Source organism: Syngnathoides biaculeatus, chromosome 11, assembly GCF_019802595.1.
Source record: "Syngnathoides biaculeatus isolate LvHL_M chromosome 11, ASM1980259v1, whole genome shotgun sequence".
Lineage (NCBI taxonomy): Eukaryota > Metazoa > Chordata > Actinopteri > Syngnathiformes > Syngnathidae > Syngnathoides > Syngnathoides biaculeatus.
The window spans coordinates 5,158,963-5,186,593 of record NC_084650.1 but is presented as its reverse complement, the minus strand read 5'-3'; the positions used below and the strand labels follow the sequence as shown (position 1 = coordinate 5,186,593).

Sequence of the window (27,631 nt, the reverse complement as noted above, 5' to 3'; positions counted from 1 at the left end):
ACTGCGGCGTCTGTGAACACTCGCTAAAGCAGCACCGCTCGGCTCCGTCATAAGCCACAGTGGCCTGCTGCGATGAGCCGCGATGGCTCATCTCTGCCGCAGAAGTGGATCGGACGGGGATGCGGTTTGGCCGTGATTGCATATCATCTGAAAATGGCTCGAAACAATCGTGTAATATTGCCCTGAGGGCTCGAAACAATAGTGTAATATTGCCCCGGTAACTTCACTCGGTTGTGTGGTGTTGTCCTTGTTGAAAAGAGCTTCCGTGTCAGAAGGAATGTGTTCGTCTCCCATAGGGTGCACCGCGTGTTTTCATTGGCAAATGTCCGGGTGACGTCACTTACAGAGGATGCAGCCAATATGGTGACCACTTTGATATCGTAGAATGACACTTCTGCAACTTTGCGCATGGATGACACGCGATCCGCTCACATTTATTTTTTCGGATTGACATTGAAGTGAATAATGTTATATGTATTTTTCATTACAATATCTGTTTTACAATTTATAGGGATGACACTTGGGCTTTAAGCAAGAATGGGAAAGAATTCCAACAACAAAGCTTCAGCAATTTGTGTCCTGAGTTACCAAATGTTTCAAAGAAAAGGTGATGTAACGCAGTGTTAAAAAAGACACTGTCCCAGCTCTTTTGGAGCATGTTGCAGCCAGAAAATGTAAAGATTTTTTTACAAACACAATAAAGTGTATCAGTTTGACCATTACATTTCTTGTCGTTGTAGTGTATTCAGTTAAATACAGGTTCAGAATGATTTGAAAATCATGGTGTTTTTGTTTCGCATAATGTCCCAACTTCATTGGAATTGAGTTTGTAGTTATAAAATATTACATTACTGGGAGAAAATGAATGGTATATAATAAATACAAAATGGTTAAATTACAGTTGTAATGGGAAATTTCCATGTTTAATTTTAATTAAATTTTAAAAATAGCCACAAAATCAGTTTTTATACCACTTCATCCTTCAGAAGCAGATGCAGTTAGGGGCGTGACCAAGCCACTGCACCGTGTGTAGCTGCTTCCGGCAGCAGCTCCTCACCTGCATCACACTGACGCTAATTAGGCCAGGCATATAAGCCTTGTTCAATTAGAAAGAAGGAGGCAAGCACTGAAAAGAAGAGGAATGAAGATTAGCCAAAGTAAAACTGAATATATGTGCGTGAATGAGAGGGGTAGAGGGGGAAGAGTGAGGCTACAGGGAGAAGAGATATCGAGGGTGGATGACTTCAAATACTTGGGGTCAACAATCCATCGCAATGGTGAGTGTAGTAAGGAAGTAAAGAAACCGGTCCAAACAGGTTGGAACAGCTGGCGGAAGGTGTCTGCTGTGTTATGTGACAGAAGAGTCTCTGCTAGGATGAAGGGCAAAGTTTATAAAACGGTGTTGAGGCTGGCCATGCTGTACGGATTAGAGACAGTGGCACTGAAGAGACAATAGGAAGCAGAACGAGAGGTGGCAGAAATGAAGATCCTGAGGTACTCACTTGGAGTGAGTAGGTTGGATAGGATTAGAAATGAGCTCATTAGAGGGACAGCCAAAGTTAGATGTTTCAGAGACAAGGTTCAAGAGTGCAAACGTCAATGGTTTGGACATATTCAGAGGCGAGAGAGAGTGTATATTGGTAGAAGGGTGCTAAGGATGGAGCTGCCAGGCAAACGAGTGAGAGGAAGGCCAAAGAAAAGGTTGATGGATGTTTTGAGGGAAGACATGAGGACAGTAGGTGTTACAAAGGACGATGCACGAGATAGGCTTAGATGGAAAAATATGACATGTTGTGCTAACAGGACAAACCGAAAGGAAAACAATAAGAAGAAGATAAGTCTTGTGTGCTGCATTGTCTGTTGCCAGTTCATTGTATTTAAGATCGAGCATCGTGTGTGAGTACTAAAGCTTCTTGTTAGAGTGTCTCCCGTGTTACAGTGTTTCTATACCACTAGCCAAGTCTTGTTCATGTTTCAAGTTGTGCTTCATAGTTACAGTGAAGAAAATAAGTATTTCAGCACCCTGCTACATTGCAAGCTCTCCCACTTAGAAATCATGGAGGGGTCTGAAATTTTCATCGGAGGTGCATGTCCACTGTGAGAGAGAAAGTCTAAAAAGAAAAATCCAGAAATCACAATGTATGATTTTTTACCGATTTATTTGTATGATACAGCTGCAAATAAGTATTTGAACACGTGTCTATCAGGTAGATTTCTGACCCTCAAAGACCTATTTAAAAGTCCACCTCCACTCCATGTTGGCATAAAGACACCTGTCCACCCCATACAATCAGTAAGACTCAAACTTGTAACATGGCCAAGACCAAAGAGCTGTCCAAAGACACCAGAGACAAAATTGTACAACTTCACACGGCTGAAAAGGGCTACGGAGAAATTACCGAACAGCTTGGTGAAAAAAGGTCCACTGTTTGAGCAATCATTAGAAAATGGTAGAAGCTAAACATGACGGTAAATCTCAATGGGAGTGGAGCACTATGCAAGATATCACCTCGTGGGGTCTCAATGATCCTTAGACAGGACTACACGACAGGACTTTGTCAATGGCCTGAAAAGATCTGGGACCGCCGTTTCCAAGGTGATGTTGGTAATACACTAAGACGTCATGGTTTGAAATCATGCATGGCACGGAAGGTTCCCCTGCTTAAACCAGCACTTGTCAAGGCCCGTCTTAAGTTTGCCAATGACCATTTGGATAATACAGAGGTGTGATGGGAGAAGGTTTTGCAGTCATATGAGACCAAAATGGAACTTTTGGGTCATAATTCAACAAACCGTGTTTGGAGGAAGACGAATGATGAGGTCCATCCCAAGAACACCATCCCGACTGTGAAGGATGAAGGTGGTAGCATCATGTTTTGGGGTGTTTTTCTGCACATGGGACAGGACGACTGCACTGTATTAATGGGAGAATGACAGTGGCCATGTATTGTGTGATTATGGTGAACAATCTCTTTCCCTCAGTCAGAGCACTGAAGATGGGTCACGGCTGTGTCTTTCAACATGACAATGACCCATAGAACACAGCCAGGAAAACCAAGGAGTGGCTCCGTAAGAAGCATATCAAGGTTCTGGCGTGGCCTAGCCAGTCTCCAGACCTAAGCCTTTTTAGAAGCAGCAACTCCCGGATACTTTTAAATCTATGGGACTGTATTTTTCTTTTCTTTTTTTGGATAATCAGTTGTTTCATCATTACGTGAGCGTGGCCTGCTAATTAGCGCAAGTCTGGTGCTAGCAACAAGACCAGCCGTCAAGATGCCTCCTTTCTCTACTGAGGACTTTAATGGACTACTGCAGAGGGTGTCATTTCTGGAATTGAAAATTTGTCGTGTTGAAGTCTATGTGGATGTAAATGGACAGTCGGGGAATGAAACCACTCTCAATACTTCTCAAAATAGTGAGCAGAGGTGTGTTGACAGACAGCCACCTAGCTCAACAAATGAGGACTGATGTGAACTGTGGAAAGGATAACGGACACCACAGCAGTTCTCCCTGAAATTTACTGAGAGCAAAGCCCAAACATATGGGACATTTAAAAAGAAAGACACAACAGCACCACGAGATTAACGAAGAATCTGGCAGGCCTGCGTTGCGGGCCGCCTCAACACCAAGTGAGCGGCCATGGATGGTTGTTACAGCGGAAAGCAAGAAAAAAGAATGTGAGTCAGTGCAAACTATTGATATCGGACTTAAAAAAAGATTTGAGGCACACTTATAAGACCCAGGCCAAGAATGCTCATCCTCCTCCACCACTGAAAGGTATGAAATTAAATAATTTAAGAAAAAATTGTGACCCCAAACATTAATAGTTGGTGATGGAGACATCAAGGATGTGAAACGCTTTTGCTGTGAGAAGAACAGCAAAGTACTCTATTTTACTAATGACACTGTGTCTGATATGTTTCAAAAAGTCCTGGAGATCACTGATCAGCACCCAACTGTGAAATCTGTCATTAAACATACAGGGGCCCTGGATGTTCTCAAGCAGCAACCGGAGGTACTAAAGCGAGATTTCATTGATCTCCTAACATTCGTGCAAGTGATGGATGCTGAGGTTTTTCAAAGCAGATCTCTCTCACTTGTACGATCTGGAGATGAACGTTTCTTGAGGCTCAGTCAATTGAATAGGTGGTTAGGCGAGGTGTGCACTGCACTATCCGTTTCATTGACAAGTTCTGCTTTTTTGGAGCGTAAAAATCTTTACAAAGCAGACGGTTTCTGTCTAAATAGACAAGGGGGTTAAGTTATTAGCTGCTAACATTTTCTACTGTGTGCATCATTCACCAGCCTGTAAAGAAAAAGTTTACAAAAAACAAGGACAAAGGGATACAGTTGTTCTCATACAATCAGAGGAACAAAAGATTAGGTGAGACAAGGTGCACACAAATTCATTTGCGTCATCCAAACAATCTGATGAGCAAATGACAAATGGAATATGCCGGCACTTTAAATCTCCCACACCTCTTCCTGACCCATTGGAGCCATCCATACCTCAGAATCTCCCCTGGATGACTACAACAACCATACAATCCGCAGTAGAGGTAGGCTCCCCCTCTCCCAGCCTGAATGCAATGTTGGGTGTGATGGATAGGATGAAGACTATTGTCAACGAGTCTAGCCCAAACCATGCCAAGATCATCCCCCCTCGCCTGAAACCACCATCCACTAAGAAGCGAAAGGCCACTCCTTCACCCATGAAGACTATCTGTAAATCTGACTGATATTCACTGGGTCTTTTCCAGACTAACACAGACCCCTATGGAGATCGGGCATTTTTCATCCCTGTAATTACAAGGAACAGAAAGTTGGTCAAAAAGATATGGCACCAAAAAAATAGAACTTCCAACTTTGTGAGGATGAAATGTGAGTCTATTGAACCTTTCTCTCCAGCCATCTCTGCGAGACTAGCTCTTTTTACTATCAGGTCACTGGGTAACAAATCACTGTCTGGGCTTTTTGTTCTTAAATGAAATGTGGTGAACAGAAAGTAGCTGTAATATCATTTTAAATGAGGCAACACCAGCAATTTTAATTTTATGAACAACTGTCAAACAGGGAAAAAAGGTTGTGGTATTGCTATGATTTTTAAATCATTATTTCAATGTAAAGAAATTATACTGGATGATTTTAGCTCTTTTGAATATTTGTGTTTTTTAGTTAAGGGTGACCTAAGAGTTATCATTTTAATCATTTATAGACCTCCAAAATACAATGGAAAATTTGTGGAGGATTTTTCAGAACTGCTGTCAGTTATTTGTACTCACTACAACTATTTTGTCATAACAGGGGACTTTAACATTCATGTTGACAATAACATGAAAAACATCCAAGGGACTTTCTGCAATACTAGACACTTTTGACCTCTCTCAACATATTCAGAGTCCAACTCACACTCAAGGGCACATCTTAGACCTGGTCATCTCTAAGGATGTTGAAATTCTATCGAATGGCTATTTCTGAATATTTTTGTGTATTTTTTGTATGACAGATTCTACCAAAAGTTCAGACAACCTATAAGGAAAAGGTACATACATGAGAGTACTGCCACAAAGTTTATGGAGACTGTGGCTGTGCCACAGACTCTGAATGCTGAGACAGTTGATGAACCTTTGGACAGTTTCACCTAAATCACCAATACCATGAAAGCTGTCGCTCCTGTTAAAACTAAAACCATCCTGAGGCGACCTAGAACACCATGGAGGAGCACAATGATGGTCAAAAGATCTAAATCCGAGTGTAGGAAAGGGGAACGCAAGTGAAGAAAAACTAAACTCCAAATTGACTATGACCTCTACAGACAGTGTCTTTGTAATTTTAACCAAGAGTTAATTAGAGCTAGACAGCAACACTTTTCTGAAGTAATCAACAAGAACCTCAACAATACTCATGCTCTATTTGCTGTGGTTGACAATCTTTCAACTCCCCCCCACCCCCGTTGCTCTCTATCTTTAAAAACCAAAGACCAATTCCGAATACTTGGTGTTCTGATTGATTCTTTGGTTTGATGCTGCACAGAAATGCAATATGTTGCCAACAGAGGTGAGGTCACCCCTAAGTGTGAACATTCTTAAATCCTGGTTGAAAACTCTTCTTTTTTTCTCATGCTTTTTAGAATATATGCACTTTTTGATCATATTACTTGCACTGTATACGGTTTTAACTTTTTTTTAAATATATTTTGTGTATTTTTTATTGTTTTTATCCTATTTTAAATGTTTTATCTCTTTGTTTTCAAATGCCTATAATCATATAAAGCACATTGAGTTACCTCGTGTATAAAGTGTGCTATACAAATAAATTTGCTTTGCTGCTTTGCTTTGCTTAAACTTTGGAGGCAGCTGAAACTTTGTGTTTCTCAGCGACAGCCCAGAAACCTGTCTGATCGAGAGATCTGTGTGGAGGAGTGGAACAAAATCCCTCCTGCAGTGTGTGCAAACCTGATGAACAAATACAGGAAACGTTTGACCTCTGTAATTGCAAACAAAGGCTACTCTACCAACTATTAACGTTTTCTCTGGTGTTCAATACTTATTTGCAGCTGTATCACACAGATAAATCATTGAAAAAAATCATACATTGTGATTTCTGGATTTTTCTTTTTAGATTATCTCTTTCACAGTGGACATGCACCTGCAATGAAAATTTCAGACCCCAGTAGGTTGGAATGAAGAATTTGCTGCCCTTCAAGCAAAGTGCGTCAAAGAATTAGCCGCCTTCCGCCTCTGTTTGAAGGATCAATGGAAGCGGAGGAATTTGCCAGTGGCACTGAACAGACAACAGGACGCAGAGGTGGAGGTGGCACAAATGAAGAGCTTGAGTGAGGTTCTCTCTAGGAGTGAGCAGGTTGAATAGGTTTAGAAATGAGCTCATTAGACGGACAGCCAAATTTGGATGTATATATATATATATATATATATATATATATATATTTATTTAAATATTTTTTTCAGGAGCAATAATTGTGGTCCTTAAGCAGGATTCTAATACTTAGGTGTTACCCAAGATGTGTAAAAATTTTTCTCAAATCTCCTCAGTGAGTTTGTGAGAGTCTAATAACTTCCACATTGCTGACTATTATGGGTGATCTAAATAAATATTCCTTACTCCTACAACAATGCAATTGATATGCATATACAATACATACACAATCTGTAAAGGTTTTACACCGCCTCGTGAAAACAACAGAGCCCCTCTTTTCCATGTGTTTCCCCAAGTTATTACCAAGTAGCAGGCTGTCACAACCCTTTCAAACAGGGAGGTCCATCGATGCCCACTCAGCCTCTTTCTATTTTTCACGTGTCTCTCTCCACTGAACCCTGGCTTACAGAGTGAAAACTGTACTGCAAAGAGACAGTCCAGACAGCAGCAGGGAAATAGCACTTGTTGTCAGGATTTACCTGTCATACATACACATAATGTTTATCTGCCATCTCCATCCACTCCCTCCATCACACTGTGAATCTGTGTGCCTATTTCTGCATAGTCTTTACACTCAGCTGTAATAAATAGGCAAGCAACTCACTCTGCGGTGCATGCTGTTAAATTAATAATGAGCTATCAAACACTGCCGATTTATGTAAAACCACCCAGCACTGCAAAAATGTATTTTCCTTTCATCACCATTTGAGAGAGTAATGCCAAAAACAGGTTGTCACTATCAGGGTTAAAGCTGTCATGATGAGCTGATAACGACAATAATTCAGCCACAAGTAGCACAATCTGAAATTGGGTCACGCTTTTGCGGAAACTATTTCCACATCATTATGAACGGTAGAATGAAAACAGGATTCTATGGAATATATTTAGTCTACTGAAAAACTGGGGGCAGTCATGTGGAAAGGATGATAATGTTTGTTGATGATGAGGACATCAAGGAATGCACGACACAAGGTTAATTTCTTGTTCAGTTATTCATAAAAGTGCTTAGCTGTATCTGACACGCTGAAATGACCTCATGCTAACAACTATATTCAACACACATTAGCTAAAATCACCTGATCCTTGTAGAATAGTGATATTTAAACACAAAAGACCCAAAAGAAATCAATTATTTGCATTGTCTCATCTTCCTATGGTAGTTTGTTTTGTTTCTCGGATGCTTTGCTGAGCTTTGGTTGATGGAATCTTCCTCTTTGGCATCTTATTTTATTTGTCAATCAGCTGGTTTATAGGTGCAGCTGTGGTGGAGGGATGTTGGAATTTTCAAATTCCAAATCTTACTTCCATTTGTTTATTTGCCCTTTATACAATATCACTAGTGTTTTATATAGGTTTCCTCTTTATTCTCCAGTGTGATTACCGTTTTTTAATGTTTCCATTTTAGAGTAACAACATCTGGGATTTCTGCTGCATACTTTGTGTAGGTCCGATTTGGTCTTTTGACAGTAATGTTTGTTTTTGGGGAATTCCTTTCGGCCGTCACTCTCTCCACCTCTTTTTCAATGTGTTGTTTTTGTTTTGTTTTTTATTTGTATTGGTGCACTCGAAATTTGTGCTTCCTCATAAAAATCATACACATTGGTGACCAGAGATCACTTTGGGATCTTCATTACAGGTATCAGCTGACACATTGTGTCCGTTTCAAAAGCACTTGCTACCCAACCTTTGATTTTTAAATCCTTTCTTTAATAATCATGAAGTAATGATCTTTTTCTTGTAAAATGTTCTTCAGACTTAATTTCATTTGCTGTTTAGGCATCAGTGATGGTGATTTTATTGTGCATTTAGAGGGTTAAGGTCAGGTATATTTTTTTTCACAATTGTCACTTTTAAACTGACAACTGTAGTGTATTTTGTGTAGTGTATTTTGACATTATATAAAATAAAACCTGAATGAGGGAAGCTCAGGTCTGAGCTTAGAAAGTAAGATGGACCAACTCCTTGAGTAAGTCCACTTCAAAGGAATTCTCAGGCCATTTGGTGTTTTCACAGTCAGCCACCTCGTGGATGACCACTTGTGGTGATCAACACGGTTTCTGGTTCCAAATCTGCATTCATTTATCACACCCAACTATGCAAGGCCCACAGACATCCTGGTGCCAGGGAATGATGGAAGCTCCCCAGCCGGACAGGGGAGGGTGGAATCTCTCTCCACAGCCAGGGGGACAGGGGGAACGATTGAAGAAACGGACAAAGAAATTGGGGGGGACATAGTTTTTGGCGGGTCCACATATCCTTTAAATTGCCATATCATTTATATTTTCACACATTTATATTTTCACACAAGTAGTATCAGTATCTTTGTGTACCTTATGTGCTGACTGTGTTTATTTGATTGCTTTTATCTGACTTTAACTTTAACATAAATGAGGTAGTGTGTAAATTGTGTATCTTATGTGCTGACTTTGTTTAGTTGATTGCTTGTTGTTGACTATCTGCAGCCAAAAGGGGGCGCAATTCCTGTGAGTACTGTAGGCCGGTCCCAAGCCCGGATAAATGCAGAGGATTGTGGCAGGAAGGGCATCTGGTGTTAAACTGCGCCAAACATATATGATCGTTCATAAAACAAATTCCGTAACGGATAGGTCATGGCCCAGGTTAACTATGCCCGCCCCTGGCACTGATAAGCTGCAAGGCGTACGATGGAATTTAGATAATGTAGGTCGAACACAAAAAGAGGAGGAAAGCGGCTTAATCGCCATAAGAAGAAAAGGCATTCACAGACACGACAACTGTGTGTAGGGACTTTAAATGTTGGGACTATGGCAGGAAAAGCTCAGGAGTTAGTTTGCATGATGATTAGGAGAAAGGTTGATGTATTGTGCATCCAAGAGAGCAACTGGAAGGGGAGTAAGGCTAGAAGCTAAGGAGCAGAGTTGAAAATATTTTACAATGAAGTAGATGGGAAGAGAAATGGAGTAGGGGTTATTTTAAAGGAAGAGCTAACTAAGAATGTCTTGGAGGTGAAAAGAGTATCAGATCGAGAAATGAGGCTGAAATTTGAAATTGTGGGTTTTGTGTATAATGTGATTAGCGGCTATGCCCCACAGGTAGGATGTGACCTCGAGTTGAAAGAGAAATTCTGGAAGCAACTAGATGAAGTAGTCCTGAGCATCCCAGAGAGAGAGAGAGAGAGTTGTTATTGGTGCAGATTTCAATGGACATGTTGGTCAAGGAAATAGGGGTGATGAAGAAGTGATGGGTAAGTATGGCATTCAGCAAAGGAACTTTGAGGGTGAGAAAGTGGTGGACTTCGTAAAAAGGATGGAATTGGCAAAGGTAAACACTTATCTCCAGAAGAGACAGGAACATTGAGTAACCTACAAGAACAGAGGTAGAAGCACGCAGGTGGATTATATTTTGCGCAGATGATGTAATCTGGAAGAGGTTACTGATTGTAAAGTAGTGATGGGGAAGAATTTAGCTTGACATCATAGGATGGTGGTGTGTAGGATGACTCTGGGAGTGGGTAGAAAGATTAAAAAGACAAAGGTAGAGCAGAGAATCAGGTGGTGGAAGTTGAGAAAGGAGGAATGTGTGGCCTTTCGGAGAGAAGTGAGACAGCCTTTAGATGGACAGGAAGAGCTCCTGGAAGACTGGAATACTACTGCCAAGGTACTCAGAGAGGCAGGCAGGAGAGTACTTGGGGTGCCTTATGGTAGGAAAGGGGAGAAGGAGACTTGGTGGTGGAACCCCAAAATACAGGCAGTCATACAAGGAAAGAGATTATCGAAGAAGAAGTGGGACATGGAGAGGACTGAGGAGAAGAATACATTAAGATGCGGCGTAGGGCAAGGGTAGAGGTGGGGAAGGCTAAACAATAGGCATATGACAACATGTATACCAGGTTGGATACGGAAGAAGGAGAAAAGGATCTCTACAGGTTGATCAGACAGAGGGATAGAGATGGGAAGGATGTGCAGCAAGTAAAGATGATTAAGGATAGCAATTGAAATATGTTGACTTGTGCCAGTAGTGTGGTAAGCAGGTGGAAAGAGTACTTTGAGAAGTTAATAAATGAAGAAAATGAGAGAGAAGGTACAGGAGAAGAGGCAAATATGAATGACCACAAAGTGACAATGATTAGTAAGAGGGAAGTTAGAAAGGCACTGAACAGAATAAAAAATGGAAAGACAGTTGGTCCTGATGAGATACCAGTGGAGGTATGGAAGCAATTTGGTTAGTTGGCTGTGGAGTTTTTGACCAATTTATTCAATAGAATACTAGCGGGAGAGAAGATGCCAGAAGAATGTAGGAAAAATGTGCTCGTCCCCATTTTAAAGAACAAAGGCGATGGCCAGAACTGTGGAAACTACAGAGGAATAAAGATGATGAGTCACACAATGAAGTTATGGGAATGAGTATTGGAGGCAAGACTCAGGAGAGAAGTAAGTATCTGCGAGCAACAGTATTGTTTCATGCCTAGAAAGAGTCCCACAGATGCATTATTTCCCTTGAGGATGCTCGTGGAAAAGTACAGAGAAGGCCAGAAGAAGATACATTGTGTCTTTGTAGACATAGAGAAAGCTTATGACAGAGTGCAATGCGCATGTCTGGTGTGGCAGAGAAATATGTTAGAATACTACAGGACATGTATGAGGGCAGCAGAACAGCGGTGAGATGTGCCTTAGGTGTGTCAGAAGAATTTAACGTGGAGGTGGGACTGCATCAGGGATCCACGCTGAGCCCCATCCTGTTTGCTTTAGTAATGGGTAGGCTGACAGATGCGGTTCGACTGGAATCCCCTTGGACAATGATGTTCGCAGATTATATTGTGATGCAGTGAAAGCAGGGAGCAGGCAGAGGAACAATTAGAAAGATGGAGCTATGTACTGGAAAGAAGAGGAATGAAGATTAGCTGAAGTAAAACAGAATATATGTGCATGAATTTGAGGGGCGGAGGAAGAAGAGTGAAGCTCCAGGTAGAAGAGATAGCGAGGTTGGACGTCTTCAAATACTTGGGGTCAATAATGCAGAGCAATGGAGACTATCGTAAGGAAGTGAAGAAACACGACCAACCGGGGTGGAACAGTTGGCGGAAGGTGTCTGGTGTTCTATGTGATAGAAGATTCTCCGAAGGACAAAGTGTATAAAAAAGTGGTGAGGCCGGCCATGATGGACATATTGGAGACTGTGGCACTGACGAAACAACAGGAAGCAGAACAGGAGGTAGCAGAAATGAAGATGCTGAGGTTCTCATTTGGAGTAAACAGTTTGGGGAGAATTAGAAATGAGCTCATTGGGGGGATAGCAAAAGTTGGATGTGTTGGAGACAAAGTTAGAGAGAGCAGACTTAGATGGTTTGGACATGTTCAAAGGCGAGAGAGTGAGTATATTGGTAGAAAGGTGCTTAGGGTGGATCTGCTAGGCAAAAGAGCGAGAGGAAGACCAACGTAAAGGTTGGTGGATGTTGTGAGGGAGGACATGAGGACAGTGGGTGTTAGAGAGGAAGATGCACGAGATAGGCTTAGATGGAAAAATTAAGCTTTAAACTTTTTGAAAGATGTGCTGTACATTATCTGGACTTAACATTCCCCAGCATTTGATATGAACAAAATCATGCTATCACTTAAACATAGTGAAATGGTGATCTTATGACAGTAAAAAAGGAAAGAAAAGAAAAGAGAAAACGATGGGAATTATGGACAGGAGGTTAAGATGTTTAAGATGTTTTGCAAACATGTTTACTGGTGCCAGTACTGTGCTGGATAGATGGCAATAATAGTTTGAGTTAATGAATCAAGAAAATGAGAGAAAAGGAAGAGTATAAGATGGAAGTATGGTGAAGTTTATTTTCCCACTGAGTCCAGGCAGCAAACAGAAGAATCACTGAAATTTGGGCTAATTGTTTTATTAAGAGGTGTTCCATCTGAAAACTAGCAGTCCAATCTTCCGTTGTGTTATAGAGCCTGCCAAAAATTTGAAGTCTCCCTTAACCTTTGTTCTCTTCTTAAAAATTCCTCTTACCCTCATGGGCATGGACAGGAGCTCCCACTCTCATTTTTCCACCAGGGTCTCTTCCTTCTCCACCTCACCTCTGTCACGTCCCTCCTGTTTTGGCCCCAGGTTATTTGGGGCATTGAATACTTGTGTGCAATAAACCAATGAATAAAGATTTGGCACACTTGTGGTGATGGAAGAAGCCACTACGCTTAGCCTACCCATCAGCTGAGTGAAGCCAAAACTACAATTTGAGGAACAAGTAGTTAGGACTTATGCGCTGTATCCACAGAATTTAAAACTTAGCATGTAAATAGTGCAATTTAAATGATTTTTATGAAGCCATTTATGTTATAAAAAGAAGTGATTTTGTTTCTGAGGTGCTTCTGCATTCATTTGTAGATCCACAAGTTGCAAAGCTAAGTTATCTCTCCAATGACTAGGAATAGCCATGTAGCCCAGGGACAAGTGATTAAAACCCATTGCTGTTCGCAGTGTCAAGAGGAGGATGAGAAAAAAGTCTAATTTCAGTGACCTGTGGAATCTCAGATTGATGGGCAATGGTCAATAGGCTATTATATTTCGACAACACCTGTCAGGTAGAAATTCCCTTAGACAGTCCTATTGGTCATTTTCATGATGCCTCTGTCCTCTATACTGAGTCTGCCAATTGGCAGTAATCCAGGGTGTCAACCTATTGTAGGCGACACAAAAAGAAAACTAAGTTACCCTCACATTTGTTACAACATTCACCAGTTTAGTGTCTGTGAAGTAAAGAAAAAGCTGAATATGAAAATTTTCTTAAATATAATTGTCAATACTGTAAATATAAATGTGAATGTAGTTTGTCATGTTTAAAGTCTACACATTTGCATATGACACAAATAATTTTGTCATGTGCAAGGTTGGACCATGGCCAAGAGGGCTTGGCCTGGCCACCGCTCCGAGCGGTGTCATCTGTCACACCTGTCGCTGGTCACAGCTGTTTCTCATGAGGCACTGTAATTAGACCATGTATTTAAACTGGAGTTTTGTCACTGGCATCTGCCAGTCCATTGAGTATGCTTTACTGCATCCAGGGTTACTCCACCACTGCACCATTATAGGCCAGTCATGGTTTTGTTATGCTCTGTAGTTGTCTTATAGTTATCGGACATTGTTTCTTGTTTTTTTTTATCTTGCCTTCTTGGACTGTGTTGTTGTGCACAACTTTAGTTTATAATAAAACCCATTGAACATCGTGACCTCGTCTTGGAGTCCTGCATTTGTGTCCGCCCCCGCACCATTTGTCCATGACAGAATGAACTGGCCAGACCAGGACCCAGCAGAGAAGACACGGCGTTGCGGGGTACGTCGACACCGTCTGCCTGAGGGTCAACCATCTCCTATCTCCGGGTGGGCTCTGTTATATCATCCTCTCCTACCTTGCCTCCCGTGTGCAATGAGTACGTCCCAATCACAACAGGCTCAACACGCATATTGGTTTGGATTCAGATTTTTTTGGATTACGAGGAAGATTTAAATTTCCATGACCGACTGCCTGATTCTGACTCGGACAATGAACTTGAAATTTCCCTCCAAGTGATGAGTCTCAAGGAGTTTGTTTTGCGGTCCCACGCTTCCCGCTCCTCTGTGCCTTCGCCTGGTGAGTTCAAATCCGCTTACTCTAATCCTTTTTTCAGAACCCGTTTGACCATATATCAGGGCTTTCCGTGAGGCGGCCAGAGGAGACGCCCAAGCAGGGGGCCGCCTAGCGCCTCCCGCGGTGCGGCGACCAAGACAACTATGCCACTGCAGACCATCGCCCACTCCACGGCGACAACCAAGCCACAGGGCCATCTCGCTTCCATTTCAGCAACGGCCGGGACGCAGCCATTGTCCATCCACGTGTCACCGCCAAACAAGCCTCAGCCGTCCTCCGCCGGCACTTCGCCGACAACCAAGCCACAGCGGCATCCCGATTCTGCTCCTGCAACGGTCGAGTCTCAGCTGACCTCCAGTGGTGCTTCGCTAACAACCAAGGCACAGCAGCATCCCGCTTCCGTCCATCAATGGCCGAGCCCTAGGCGACTTCCCCTGACGCTTCCCTGGCTCCAAATCGTCGATCTTTGAAATTGCGGATCTTATGGATGGGATTCAGCGACAATTGGACATTCTCATACCAGCTGTTTTGAGCCCGTGCAGCGGTGATGAGCGACCCACTGCCAAGCCACGCCCACGTCGCGGTAGCAACCGACCTGCTGCCAAGCAAGACCCATGTCGCGGTAGCAAACGACCCGTTACCGGGCCAAGCCCACGTCCCGTTGGCGACAGACTTCCTGGTGAACCACGACCACATCGCGTTAGCCACAGACTCGGTGTTAACCCAAGCTCATGTCGTGGTGGCGACAGATTTCCTGGTGTACCACGCTCACACCGCAGAAGCTACTGATCCCCAGCCACATCCCGATCTAGCCTTGGCAGCGACCGATCCATGGCCGCTTCACGACCAAGCCTCGGTGGCAACTGATTCCCGGCCATGTGACGACCACGCCACAGTTGTGATCGGTCCTCTCCCGTCTCATGACTGAAACTCAGCAGCGACTGATCCCCGGCCACCTTCTGACCTGGCCTCGGCGGCGACCGATCCACAGCTGCCCCACGACCAAGCCTCGGTGGTGACCGATCCCCGACCGCCTCACGACCATGTCCTGGGAGGTCTTGAGCCGGTGCTGTCGTCTGTTTCCATCTGGTTCCTGCTTCACCTTTGGGTTCCTCCTCGAGGATGTCCACCCGAATCGCTCCATAGGGACCCTGGTGCTTGCCGTCCTTGACATTGTTTCTTGTTTTTTGGATCGTGCCTTCTTGGACTGTGTTGTCATGCACAACTTTAGTTTATAATAAAACTCATTGAACATCATGTCCTCATCTTGGAGTCCTGCATTTATCTCTGCCCCCGCACCATTGGTTCATGACAAATTTAGAATACTGACTGAGTTGGGAAGTTCACTATTTAACCTAGACTAGTCATGACATGTAATTGAACATGATAGTTCCAATTTACTGTTATCAACCTTTTGTTAACATTTTTTTTCATGTTATGCATTAAGTCAAAGACTGGGATGGATAGCATGGGGGCAGGAATCTATGTTAATATTTCGTTTTTAGTTGAGTATCTAAGCAAAATGAAAGTATTAAATAAAAATACCAAATGTTTGCCATTTCACAACCTAATGGGGGTGTATTTTGGTAATGGCAGTTAAATTTATTACCACATTTAAACCAGTCAGTTGAGTACTGTTATACATTGTAAGGATAAAATAGACTGTACATAGTAGAATTAGTTCTGCTTGCCTACTTTGAGAAAATTGTACCTGTTCACTGAAATAAGATGCGTTTAAACCATACTAAAATGACGGCACACTCATCCTCTTGTATAGACTTGTGCAGCAATACTAACCTATTTTTCGAATGAGACGCAGTTAATTTTCTCACCAGATGGGGGCAACAAATGAGATCCAGAATCTCTGCAAAGAAACATTCCAGAAATTCACAGTGACTGGCAAGCAGATAACATGCCAACAGCACCTCTCAAGAATCCTTCGAAATACATGTCAGAATGTTTTTTTTTTTTTTCCCTCAGTGAATGTGATTTAGCATTTATTAGATTTCTTTTCTACAGTGCTTGGACACGGGAAACGATGTCACAGCCACATGGCAACAATATCACTGACAAGTGAGATGGAAGAAGTCCTTGCCAAAAGTCTGGCTCATTTTCTAGTGGGATTGGTTCCCTTAGGACACTCACAGCCAGAGAACAGGAACATGTCCAAGACTGTCACATATCAACATTCTCATGGACTCTCATATTTTAATCTACAGTTGTACAAGGCGGATGGTTATTTTGTCTTTTGTAATGCTTTGAGCAGGAGAGATGGCTTAACCAGCACTTGTTACATCAAAAATATGCTTGCATGTACTATCTAACTAATTAGATAAATTTCTTCATGTCTATATTTATTCTTTAACTTAGTCTGCTAAATTAGATTTCCTCAACAATTCACCTTAACAAAAGTCAAATAAAAATTTGCACCGGATAGAGTTTGTACAAGGAAAAGGGACTGACATGATATTTGAACATAACCATTTTTACATGGCTTGGATATCACAATAGAGAATGAATGAAAAGTTTGAAGATTTTAATGAATATAAATATGCTCTTTGCAAAGGATTTTGAATTAATTTTGGACAAACGCTGCATTATTTTAATTACATTTTTCAGATAAGTTATTTTGACTTTGTACAGTACTATAACAGTGCACAGATACAGGATACATTGTTGAGAATTATGTCTTTTGATTTTTTTATGATATTACTATTATGATATATTATTTTATCGTATATAATAATTATTATTATTGGTTCACCGTCCTCAATGAACCATCATTGAACTGCTGACGAACAAACAGATGGTCAAATCAACACGAATTACGTATGTGCCTGTCTGTACGGAAGTTAACTAAACTGTCAGGTCATACCAACATTTTTGACATATATGACAAAAATTGTTTGTTTTAACTAAAACCTCTCTCTTTAATGCACCATTACAGAACGGTTCCTGGTAATTTCAGTGTGAAAGGCCTTTCATCAGTTTATTGATTTCCAATGTCTGTATGACTGCTGCATTAAAACAGCAAAGCTATTGTCAGCTCGGGAGTTTTGTACAGCACCATAGACAGACCAACAATCAATAGATGGAAAGATTTACATACTTTGGGGAAATTTAAAGCAGGAGTCTCGGCGCTTCAGGCACTCTTCTCTCCACTCCATCCATCTCCTCTTCGATCTCTTCCCACTAGTAATAAGCACAGGCCTCTGAGTGTCTGATGTCCCACCTCCCCACTGCCTTTCTGACTGCAGCACTCTTGAACAATAGCTCTCTCTCCTCCTACCCAACTCTTCCATTTAAAATGCAGCTCACAGTCGCGTTGCTACCCTGTTTATATATATATATATATATATATATATATATATATATATATATATATATATATACCTCCACCCTTTTTCACTTATCGGTGCCAAGAATGTGCCTGGGCCGCACAACTCAAACCCGAGCGGACAATTTTGTAGGTAAAGCATTTGGGATCCTCCTTTTCTCGTTGGTGATACCTCATTCTCTTATAGAGGACAACAAACTAGACGTGAACCTCTGAACCTTTTCTTGATTAAAGTGATGCTACAGTTGAACATAAAAGCAGCAGACGAGTGAGCTTGTTTTTGTTTACTGTACTCTCTCTCTCTCTCCTCTCTCTCTCTCTCTCTCTCTCTTTTGTGGCCCATCCCTTCCTCCACCCCCTCTCAGTCCCTGCATCCTCCTCCAGTGTAGTTGGAGGCTTGGTGAATGCGTCTGAGAAAGGAACGAGCCACATTTAGATGCCTGCCACGGACACAGCGCTGTTTTACAGGAGGGGAAACTACAAGGTTCCGTCCTCTCTCTTTCTCTCCTTTTTTTGCCCTCTGGATTAAGTGGCTGTGTAAATTTTAACTTCCCTGCTTTTATTTAAAGATGGAAAGGGCAGAATGTGCTGGTGGTCACCTGCACTGCATCGGACTAGCAGCTAAATAACTGCATTATGCATTTTTCCGGAGCAGTTTGTGGTGTTTCTCATTACCTACTATTTTGCAGTTTTCCTTTTTTTTTCATTTTTCTAAGCAATGTTTAGCCATTAGTAGAACTTGGTCTTTTTACACTCATTTTTATTTCTTTTTTTCCCCTACTGCAACTGCCAGATTGACAGTCTTCAAGGATGAGTACAAACTGGATTCGTGTAGTGAATGGGAAACTAACATATCAGTTACACACAGGAGAACTAGATACTAATGAGAACAGGAGTGTGTGAAAAATTATCCCTGCGCACGAGTTCAGCACTCTGAATCGTGTCAAACATACCAATGTTAATGAACTTGATGATTGCTGACAGTCCCCTTTCAGTTGACAAAATAATGAGATTACAGTAATGGCTGAGTTATGGCATAGCGTCACCAACCTTGTGCACCTTTCCACGCCTAGGAGTCGCTGGACGCGCCATCAAGATCTTTAGAATCTGCCTCCCCTCCCTCGTGTTGCATTTACAAGCCTTCCTGCAATCAGTTGGACGCTTTTCTTTGACGCTTGCAGCCGATCAAATGTTCTTCCATGGAGGTGGGACAACCTTGGGACTCAAACAAGCAGAGGGGTGATTTCAGCAAGAGACGCATCGGGTGAAATCGAAGCCCACCCTGCCCTCCCATCTCCTAAGTGCCCTCCCCATACAAGGCTGCGCGCTTGACGTGCAGTAGTCTGCATGGAAAAGAAATGAAGGAGCGGGGAAGCCTTGTTGCGTTCCTTCAATGGCTGGGAGCGCTTCAGCGGCACCTTTCCATCCATGTACCACCAATGCTGTCCCGAGTCTCCAAAAGGAGCCTGCCAAATCAGCTTTAAGTAAGTACTGATTTATTTTCGTGCATTTTACAGAAGATATTCTTTCGTCCAATTGAAATTTCCTAGGTTTAAATCATTAACTATGCAAAATTTGCATTGCGAAAAAAAATTCTGAAACTGTTATTAATGAAGACGGACTCAACTCTTCAACTTGGTCTCAGATGCTTTCCCTAAATAACCTCAATGTGCTACTGTGGCTGGCATTAAATCAGACTGTTATGATAAAGAGAACCGCAGTCGTCTGACTTTGATGATGCTGAGGGAACAACATTGCAGGTCTATTGCCACAGACATTTCAAAGTCTATCAGTCAGTCTATAAACTGAGAAGTATGTGCAACAGCTGCTTGGTTTGCAATTTCCTGAGCATACGTTAATGATTTTTTTTTGGCCTCAACCATTTCTGTTGTCCAGTGAATAGGGTGATACAAGCCAAACAAATCTGTTCTTATGTTCTAATTATTAAATGAGGACAATTCAAATATCTGGGAACACCATACAATAAGATTTATATTTATATATCTTTTAACACTAATTTTATTCAATTCCAATGTGTTAGAATTAATAATACATTTTAGAATGGCATTTAAATGAACATATAGTTTGATAAATATGTGTTTATGTGCATCTTGTGGCGTGTGTGCTTCTGCATGCACCTGACTTCTTTTTCCTTTCCAAAGGCAACTAAATGATTTTCTGGGGGAGGATTTTTAATCGGCGAGATGATGCTCGTTTTCCTGCTGGCAACCTTTTCCTCTTCAATCTCAAGCTCCTCCCTCTCCTCCACGTCCATGTCAGATGGACTCCCAATGGCCGACCCTTCTGCTCTGGACTTGATATCTGAGACATGCAGTGCTTGCTCCTGCTTGTCGCTGGAAAATGTACTCTACGTCAATTGTGAAAAGATCACTGTATATCGACCGACACAACTCATTCCTCCTGTGTCGTCATTATACCACCTCAACTTCCAAAATAACTTCTTAGTTATTCTCTACCCAAACTCATTCCTCAACTTCACACATGCTGTGTCTCTGCAACTTGGGAATAATCAGCTGCAGAACATTGAAGGTGGCGCATTCATGGGGATGAGTGCGTTGAAACAGCTCCACCTAAACAACAATGAATTAAAGGTGTTGCAAGCAGACACGTTTCAAGGAATAGAAAACTTGGAGTACCTTCAAGCTGACTACAACTTGATCAAGTATATTGAAAAGGGAGCATTCAACAAACTGCATAAGTTAAAAGTGCTGATTCTGAATGATAATCTCATACAGGCACTTCCTGACAACATATTTCGCTTTGCCTCCCTCACACATCTGGATATAAGAGGGAACCGGATCCAGAAGCTTCCATATTTGGGAGTTCTGGAGCACATCGGACGGATTGTTGAGCTGCAGTTGGATGATAACCCATGGAATTGTACCTGTGATTTAGCCCCTCTAAAGGCATGGCTTGAAAACATGCCCTATAATATTTTTATTGGAGAGGCCATATGTGAAACACCCAGCGACTTGTATGGAAGGCTTCTGAAAGAAACTAATAAGCACGAGCTTTGTCCCATGGGTACAGGAAGTGACTTTGATGTTAGAATGCCACCTGCACTCCCTGATACGGGTCAGTCATCTTCCAAAATATCACCGACGTTCCCGGGTGCAGTTACCACAAAATCGCCAAAAACCACAGACTCATCGAAAATTTACGGTAATGGAATTGTAGCTGGTTTACCCCCTTTTGGAAGAAATAGCCAGATTATTTCCTTTCAGACACGGAGCCCCCCAACGTTATGCCCTCAGCCGTGTAGCTGTAAAATGCACCCTTCAGATTTTGGTATTACAGTCAGTTGTCAGGAAAGAAATATAGAAAATCTATCTGAACTTATCCCTAAACCAGCAAATGCCAAAAAACTTCACCTGAGTGGGAATTACATTCGTGACATAAACCCAACTGATTTCCGAGGATTTGAAGGTTTAGATTTGCTTCATCTTGGCAGCAACCAAATTGTCTTCGTCCGGAAAGGTGTGTTTGCTAACTTCACTAATCTAAGAAGATTGTATCTGAATGGAAACCAGCTCGAACAGTTACACCCTGAGATGTTTTTGGGCCTCACAAATCTACAATACCTATATTTGGAATACAATGCCATTAAAGAAGTTCTAGCCAGCACATTTGATTCCATGCCAAATTTGCAACTCTTGTATCTCAATAATAATGTATTGCGGAGTCTCCCTGCCTATGTGTTTGCAGGCATCTCTTTAGCCAAACTTAATTTGAAAAACAACCACTTCATGACCCTGCCAGTAAGTGGTGTCCTGGATCAGCTGAGTTCTTTGACCCAGATAGACCTAGAGGGCAACCCATGGGAGTGTTCCTGCGATTTGGTCGCTCTCAAACTATGGTTAGACAAGTTAAATGATGGAGTGGCTGCTAAAGAGGTGAGATGTGCCTCCCCTGTGCAATTCTCCAATATTGAACTACGCCTGTTGAAAAACGAGATCTTGTGCCCAAAGCTGATTGCTCGGCCGCCTTTCATTTTTACCACCGCTACCCCGGTTTTGACTTCAGTTTCACCTGCAGGAGTTGGCAAAGCCCCGACAGGAGGTCCTGTACCTCTCTCAATCATGATCCTTAGTATCCTTGTAGTGCTAATACTTACAGTGTTTGTGGCCTTCTGCCTTTTAGTCTTTGTCCTAAGACGGAATAAAAAACCAGCTGGTCGTCAGGAACTGGGGAATCAGGAGTGTGGCTCCATGTCGCTGCAGCTCCACCGCCATGGTCACAAATCAGGCAAAAAAGGATCAATTCCAGGAGATGAATTGGGGGGTGAAACATTTATCCCCCAAACCATTGAACACATTGGTAAGAGCCACACTTGTGGTATTGGACGCTCATCAGACATGGATGCCGGGTTTAAGTTTGCTGACTCACAAAGGCAGAAAATTATCCTTCGGAGCAGTGCCGACAAGGATAAAGAGACACTCTCCACTTTGGAGCGTAACAAGCGCCTCAGTACAATCGACGAACTTGAGGAATTCCTTCCAAATCGAGAGCCCAGCATGTTCATCCAGAATTTCCTGGACGGTAAGAGAAATTTCAACAGCATAGGAATGGGTGCGTACGAAATCCGATACCCGGAGAAAACTCTGGATCGAAAGATGAAGAAATCATCACTGATAGGTGGGAACCACAGTAAGATTGTGGTGGAGCAAAGAAAAAGTGAGTATTATGAGCTGAAAGCCAAGCTCCAAGGAATACCTGATTATCTTCAGGTGCTTGAGGAGCAGACTGCACTGACTAAAATGTAGACGCGTTGTTTGATTCAGTGAAGGAATTGCATAAAAAAACAGCAGCGTCAGATACACGTATAGGTAATAAGATGGTCAAACAAATCATGTTTTTTTTTGTCCCCCCCCCCTCTAGTTGCACGCATCATATAACCCCAAACCCTTTCCTTTCCATCTTCCTTTTTCTCTTTGCAGCCAGCTGTGCGCATACACTCCCTCGCACACACACGCATTCAGCAAAAAAGTGCCTTCTGGAAAATCGTAATGACCACTGCTTAGATGGACAAAATGGCTCCATACGACAAAGCTTTTACTTGGATCAGCAACGATACATGTTACAGTGAAAGACGTTTGGATCATCCATCCCACATGTATGAATTGTACCTAGCTACCAGAGGACAGCCTACAAACAACCTGACAGTCATAATATTTTTGTTGCTGTAGGAATAGCAACTTTTTTTTCCCATTGCTGTTATTATTTTTTGAGTTTCTAACAAATCAAATGGTCTTGGAAACCGTGCTTGAGAATATACCTCGCAGGCTCCTCCCCTCATTTTATAACAGAAGGCGTTGAAACAGAAAGATGACGGGACCTAACGTTGTATCCTTTTTGGCTCCTAAATGTACAGGTATCTGAAATCACTACTTCTGGGCTTAGTTAAAAAGAATGACTCAGTGGATTCAATGTTTTTTTTTTAGTTTTTTTTTTTTTTTTTGTAAGGATATTTGTTTTTTTCGTAGGGAATCTCTCTGGGGCTCCCTGCAGATTTGATGACATTTTGTCAGGATTATACACTCGTGGCAGATCACCTGCTCTATGCTGAAAGGTTGAACGGCTCCTGTTTTTTTGTTCATGGGAAGGCAATGTACTGAAAAACTCTTTTGAGATCTAATTCATGACTTGTTTTCTTTGTGTAAAGAGCCATGTTAATATATAATGTATTCTGAATGGAGTTGTGTTTCCTCTTCAAGTTACTATTTGAAAATGTATGTTTTTGGGTGAAACCGAATGGGCAATTACACTGTCAAGAGATGTTTCTTAAAAACGAAAACCCTAGGATAAAAAAGTAAAGATGCTTGCCATGTAAGCGTAACTTGGAATTTATTTTGTAAGTCTTACATTATTTGTATCTGTGGGACTGGTTTGTAAATTACGCTGACAAATATCTGCATATGCACACACACAGACATGCTGTATGGCGGAGCATCATCATGTTGAGACTCCCCTGTAGAAATGTCAGAGATCATTAATGACTCAATCAGTGATAAAACCTTTCCTTCTTGTCAGTTCTCAATTCATAGTGAAAGAATTTAAAAAGATAGTTAGTTTATTTTTCTATGCAGGGATATTTAAAGAGATGATGGTATTATTCAAAAATGGTTGCAACCCTGAGAGGAACTAACTTTCATCAGAGCTAATACAGGTCACAGCTCGATGTGACCATTGATTTGTTTCAATGGTTTATAATTTCTGTTCTCTTACCAAGTTACCATAATGAACAATTGTGAAGTGTGATCTGTGTTGTTTCACACGACAGGCCTGGTGGAGTCTGTAAAGGCTCAAATATGTTCTGAATTCTTACATCTCCCTCAGCATCTTGTAAAGATTTCTTATGAACTTATGCAACCAAAATAAATGTGCATTAAACTTAATAAGGTTCCCGATTGTTGATGTGGGAGTGGTGACATTCTAAAAATCTGGGCTCTTATGACAAGGACAGAATCATATCATCGGACAACGTGCAATATTAAGAGCTAGTCAAGTAGGAAATATGTTGAAATTGTGTTTGTTTTATTTAGTTTGAGGTCATATTGTTGAAAGAAAATATGCAGTTCAAAGTTAGACAACTTAACTCTATGTTTTTTATTTAAAAGTATTGTTAAGTTAAACTGATTATACGCAACTGTTTGTTAACATTGCGAATCAATAGAATGTAATTTACAAAGTATAATAAATCCAATTTTCTCTCAGTCATAAATTTCCTGTATAATGGTTAATTTTTTTCTTGTATTATTATGTTAATGTGAAGGTATTAAAATAAGCACCTTTTTGCATTTGTGTCCCCACAATTTATTTCAAGTTGCACTCTTAGTTTTCCCAGAGACTTGACTTAATCAGTCAAGTTGGGTCCTACACAGTGTTGATGGTCATTGAAAGCAAAGTTGAATTATCTTAAAGTTTAGTGTTGGACATCTTTAAGTGGCGCAATGTTGTACTTGTTAAGTTTATGTAGCTTTACAGTTTAGATTAATTCATATAAACTGTTGGTGTAAGCACACATCTACTTCTTTTAACTCAAGGCATAACATTTTCAATTAGAAAATCAGTTAGAAATGCAACAAAGTATGTCCCCCATCAAGTTACAAATAATTTAATTTGAGCATGTTTTGAGGAAGCTTTAACTCCAATGTCTCTTTGACTCATGTGCTTTTGTGCCACAAATCATTTATCCAACAGGTACTGTATAAAGGTTTCTTCTGTTTTAGGCACAAATCAAACATTCATGCTTGTTCCATTACAGAGTAAAAAAGAAAAAAAAAAATCTGGATTTCCGTCTGTGTTAATACAACCTATGGGGATTTTGGGGAACCAAGTAGCTGAAAGTATGACTCATCCAGACGCCAGAGAATTTTCCTCATTAATTATTAATTCTATGGCAGTTATGAACTAAAAAAGGATGTCGGAAAGGGTAGTAAATTTAGATAAGTTCTCTCCCACAGAATGCTCACTGTTTTACACATAATTTTCCTTGCCTGGTTGGTCATATTTGTAATCATATTGCTTGGCAATGTCATGCTTGTACTTGGATACTTGATATAGACTACATTGAGCTGGAAATATGTCTGCTCAGTTCACAATGTAATTGCTGTGATTTAACTGTAGTGCAGTATTCTATTCATGGGTTCCTTAAGGGGGTAATACATCTGTATAATTGCAAAACAATGTCTGATAACTGTATTTTCTATCTTTTAGCTGTGGTCTATAACATGCTGTTGGAAAAAAAATGCAATTCTTTGCTTGAATCCACTTGTAAAAACCATCCCTGTGGTGGTTGGGACCATTCTTAACTGGTGGGTTTGCTTTTTGGTATCTATGCCTCCTTTTGGGAACATTGTAATTGAGCTTTACGGCAGTATTTCTCAACCTTTATTGAGCAATGGCACCCAATTTACATGAGAAAGCACATACAGTGTAGCACCATAACACAAAGGTCATGAAAAGTATGAATTGACGAACAAATAGACCTATTGTGATATCAGATCCTATTTAATTGAACAAGCTATGACTTATTCTGATTTACGAATGGCAACAGGTGGATACACAGGTTTATTTGACCTCCTTCCATCTAATGGAAAAGTATTCAATCGATCAGGCTGTCATGATAGCTTAACAAAGATATATATGTAATTAATAGATAATTTTCTGACACAGTGAAGTCAGATTATTTCCCAAGGCACCCCTTATGAGCTCTCATGGGAGTTCTGGTCAATGCCTTCGGGCACTGCATTAACTGAAGGGCATGAGGTTACTTTATGACATTGGCCACAAGGGGCACTGTGAGATACAGGATCATGAAGGACAGTTATACAGTACTGTAGTGTCAAAAGTAGGGATGGCTGAGTACCAATGCCAGGTATCAGGAAGATACCGCTTTATTTCAAGATACTGCTACTGGTACTCGTGAAGGCTGTGAATATCAGCCATCGGTATGTTAGGCAGAAAATAAAAACAACTAAAATTAAAAAAAAATTATATCAAGTAAATCCTTCTGTATCACAAAGAAAGAAACATCTTTGTTCACAATTATCTGTCATTGTGTTGATTGAAATATTATGTATCATATATATATTTGATGCCATCAATACTCTGTATCACTGAGTACTCAAGAGTGAATGCTCATACTGGTTTTGGTTTGTAAAAATGGTTTTGATTATGCCTAGTCAAAAGTAAGAAACGTGAATCTGTGCCTGTGCTGGGTTGAAACTAGCTGGTTTCTCCTCTGCATTACATTCTATATGCTGTGTTCTCCTGTGGTATTTCATTTAATTGTGAGCTAATATCATCCTAAACACCCTGCTAAACTGTGGGGTAACAATTATAACCGCAGTGGCGCATGTCTATTGTCGGCCTGTGTTGGGGAATGTTAATGTGGTTTTGGCATCCGTTGTGGTCAGGTGGATGTTTGAAGCAGGATGAAGGAGGGGGGGGGGGAGCTTCTCCCCAGTTAGTGCTAATTACTCACTGCATCCCCAATGAGAGGGAAACAATACATCGCCTTCCCAACAGCTGCCTCATTAAATGTGGTGGTTTTGCTCAGTTGTGGAAACGGGCTGCCATTTTCGCAACATATGAGTGATGTTCGTGAAAATAAATACCATTTCGTGTTAAGTTCTATTCTGTCTTGAGGAGTTAAACATGGACTTGCGATATTTGCATTAAGCCTTACTGTTTAACTTACTGTTAGTTTATTAAGCCCTTGAGCATGAACTATTAGAATATCTAACTTAAAAGAGCGTTATGTCACAAGCCAGAAGCAAAATGATGTAAGCCTTCTCTGACATTTGTCTTTGTGCAGTTAAAGTTTCACAGTAGAAATGTGTACCTCTTTAAACTGGGACTGACATACCTATAAATATTCTAAAATAGATATTGTAATGAAAAATACATATAACAGTATTCACTTCAATGTCTATACGGAAAAAAAAAGTGAGCGGAGAATGTGTCATCCATGCACAAAGTTGCACAATTGCGTGTCCCTTGACATCCAAGTGGTCGTCATATTAGTCGCGTCCTCTGTCCTTGACGTCATCGTTACTTCCGCCGTTGAAAACGCGCAGTGCCTGCTACTATGGAAGCCGAACAACAGAGATATTTGCATTTTTCTGACACCCCTTCTGACACCGAAGCTCTTTTCGAAAAGGACAACACCACACAACCAAGTGAAGTTACCGGGACAATATTACACTATTGTTTTGAGCCATATTCAGATG

General features: G+C 41.2%; 1 protein-coding gene and 1 long non-coding RNA gene across 6 annotated transcripts in view; one reads left to right on the top strand and one right to left on the bottom strand.

Moving 5' to 3' along the window:
• LOC133508537 (uncharacterized) overlaps positions 1-19,592 on the bottom strand; it is a 38,970-nt gene extending 19,378 nt beyond the window's left edge. Inside the window, exons 1-4 of one of the 4 annotated variants that reach the window (XR_009797081.1) lie at positions 19,504-19,592; positions 18,927-19,342; positions 17,649-17,731; positions 16,337-16,403 (exon numbers count right to left, since the gene is read on the bottom strand). This is a non-coding gene — a long non-coding RNA (uncharacterized LOC133508537). Of the gene's footprint in view, positions 1-16,336; positions 16,404-17,648; positions 17,732-18,926; positions 19,343-19,503 lie in introns of those variants that run through there. The other 3 variants (XR_009797084.1, XR_009797083.1, XR_009797082.1) reach the window with 3 other exon arrangements.
• On the top strand, positions 19,222-24,428 carry slitrk4 (SLIT and NTRK-like family, member 4). 2 transcript variants are annotated; one of them, XR_009797080.1, is made up of 2 exons: positions 19,222-19,360; positions 22,835-24,428. XR_009797080.1 is itself a non-coding variant. In XM_061834708.1 (2 exons), exon 2 carries the CDS (start codon positions 20,081-20,083, stop codon positions 22,658-22,660), a length of 2,580 nt encoding a protein of 859 aa, XP_061690692.1. In that variant the 5' UTR covers positions 19,225-19,360; positions 20,039-20,080; the 3' UTR covers positions 22,661-22,806. The 2 variants fall into 2 exon arrangements, 1 of the variants encoding a protein (XP_061690692.1); XM_061834708.1 differs by lacking the exon at positions 22,835-24,428 and adding an exon at positions 20,039-22,806 and having other exon boundaries at positions 19,225-19,360.
• The last annotated feature ends 3,203 nt before the right edge of the window (positions 24,429-27,631 follow it).